Source organism: Pyrgilauda ruficollis, unplaced genomic scaffold (genome assembly GCF_017590135.1).
Source record: "Pyrgilauda ruficollis isolate IOZ18807 unplaced genomic scaffold, ASM1759013v1 scaffold2528, whole genome shotgun sequence".
Classification (NCBI taxonomy): Eukaryota; Metazoa; Chordata; class Aves; order Passeriformes; family Passeridae; genus Pyrgilauda; species Pyrgilauda ruficollis.
Window position 1 is genome coordinate 1 of NW_024523854.1, and position 2,586 is coordinate 2,586.

At 42.2% G+C, this 2,586-nt stretch overlaps 1 protein-coding gene across 1 annotated transcript; it reads left to right on the plus strand.

The window, feature by feature from the left end:
- Nucleotides 1-777: 777 nt before the first annotated feature.
- On the plus strand, nucleotides 778-2,518 carry LOC121355541 (protein dopey-2-like; the record flags this gene model as incomplete). Its single annotated transcript, XM_041471039.1, has 5 exons — nucleotides 778-833; nucleotides 1,148-1,252; nucleotides 1,334-1,400; nucleotides 2,083-2,224; nucleotides 2,436-2,518. Coding segments are annotated over 5 exons (453 nt in total), but the record flags the coding sequence as incomplete, so codon positions are not given.
- Between the last annotated feature and the right edge of the window lie 68 nt (nucleotides 2,519-2,586).

Below are 2,586 nucleotides of genomic sequence, written 5' to 3' on the forward strand. Positions count from 1 at the left end.
CCTTCTCCTTCTCCTCCTCTTCCTCCTTCACCTTCTTTACCCGGGTTTGGGTGGTTTTGTGTAATTGGATAAAGAAGTCCAGATTGCAGACTTCGAGTGATTATTTATTAGGTTAAAAGTAAAAATAATTTAGGTGACATTTCTAATTAAATAGTTTAAAAAAACCTCATCTAGAAAGATAGTTAACCATTTTGTACCTTGTTAGTGAGATACTACAGAACGCACTATTGTGAGACTGTAACATAAATAAGAAAAAATAAACATCTAATCCTAAATGCAAAATACCATCTCAAGTACCTTCAATCCTGACTCCAACAGAAGTACAGAAAAGAAGCCAAAAACCAGCATATGATGATGTTTTGTGTGAGGAATAAAATATTGATATTGAGTTTTGTTTTGTAAAATTATATAGAGATATGTAAGATAACGATGTAAGTATTAATTATTAATATTATTTGGTTATGAGTATGAAGAAATATTAGAGTAAAACAGTGTATGTAGTGAAGAAGAAATTGGTAATAATTGGGAATTAATTAGATAATATATATAATTAATAATACATATGAAATTATATAATTAGAAAGTACTATAATCAAAAAGTACTAGAATGAGATTTTGGGAATAAATCCTTTCCCCATGGCAGGGTGGGCAGGGGCTGGGATGGAATTCCCAGAGCAGCAGGGGCTGCCCCTGGATCCCCGGCAGTGCCCAAGGCCAGCTTGGATTTTCTTTTGTCTTCTGATGGCAAATAAGTGTGGGTTTGCTTTTCTTTTTCAGAAATCCTCTCTGGTGGATATCCCAGTGCTGCAGTTCAGTTTTGCTTTCATTCAGAGGTAACTCAGTCCTTCTGAAAGAGAATTTTCTGTTTGACTCCAGCGAGGGAACAGCCAGTATTGCCATTTTTCTTTGCTTTGATCTCCATGTCCCAGAACACTTCTATGCAGGAAATGTGCTGTCCCTTGGTTGTTGACACACACACAGAGTGCCAGGGCTGTGACACTGCAAGGGGAAGTGACACTGACACTCAGGAAGGGTGGGACTGATCCTAAAGCTTTTAGGCCACCAAGTTCCTCTTATTTGTTGTTTTTTGTTCTTTCCTTAACTCTACCTTCACTCAGGTGTGCTTTGGTTTTATTTTTTTTGGCAGACTCCCTGTCCCAGCCCTGCAGGAGAACTTCCAGCCCTTGTTAGGGCTCCTCAGAGAGTCTGTGCAGCTGAACTTGGCTCCTCCTGGCCACTTCCTTCTCCTCAGGTACTGTGGGAGAGAGCTGAGGTTTCACTGAGCTTTTACACTGTGCCATTCCTAACTAAGGGTGCTCTGATCTCCCCACAGCATCCTGAATGACTTTGTGACAAGGACACCCACCCTGGAGAACAAAAAGGACCAGAAAGACCTGCAGGTACAGAGGGTTCAAATTCACCTTTTAGTTCCTAAACCTGGCACTGTTCATGTAAGGACAAGTGGAGATGACCTGATCTGTGCTTTGGATCTGAATTCCTATGTTTTGGGAGTGCCTGGATGTGCATCCACCCATTTTGGCTGAGGCCTGGTGAACAGGGCAGACTCAAGCATGAGAGACAAACAGAATTTTGTCCCAAATGCTTGAAATCTTTTCAAAGCTGGTTTGGTTTTTTTTTATTTTTTATTATTTTTCTCAGAACTGAGCTGGTAACACAAGTGGGTTGTCCTGAGTTCACGTCCTGTGTGTGGATATTGAAATCTCCAAGCTGTCTAGGAAAATTAATTAATCCTTGGAGCTCCCAGCTGGGCTTGGCAATGGGAATGACTCTGAGCTCAGCTGTGTAAAGAAAGGAGCAGAGCAGAATCCTCCTCCTGTTCTGCCTTATTTCACCAGCAGTTTGAACACTGCTTACCTGGGTGGGTTTGGGTTTCATGTGCCAACAGAGAAATTCAATCTCCCCTTCTGCTTCAGAGTCTTGCCAGCAAAATGACAGAAAATGTCATTTTACAGCCTCTGCCTTGCTTTGGCTGGCTGGGATTTGGTTTCATTGCATCTCCTCATTTCCCTGGCAATTAAACATACCAATTAAATATCTGATGCCACTTCGGTTATATTACAGGAGGTGACCCAAAAGATCCTGGAGGCTGTGGGGACCATTGCTGGTTCTTCCCTGGAACAGACCAGTTGGCTGAGCAGGAATTTGGAAGTGAAAGCTCAGCCTCAGATTTTACCAGATGAATTCAACATGGAGGATGTCAATGGTAATGTGACTTTCCCTGACTCCTGCTGCTCCCTGTCCTCTGCTGCAGGCAGTGAAGAGCACAAGGGGTTTGATGATGTGTGCTTTGCATGATTTCATATTTCACGTAATGCCAATTTGCACATAAATGTTCTGTTTGAGCAGCAGATTAGGAAACAGCCACATTTAAACCTGTCTGAAGAGAAAACTCGATTATTTTGCTTTTTTTTTAGATACATCAGTGGTACCATCTTCAATGGTTTCTGCCTCTGCTCCTTCAATCTACAGTGTCCAAGCCCTTTCTCTCCTGGCAGAGGTCAGTGGGGCCCTCTCATCTCTGGGGTTTTTTAAGCTGAGGACCTCCTCACTCTGCACAGCTCCTGA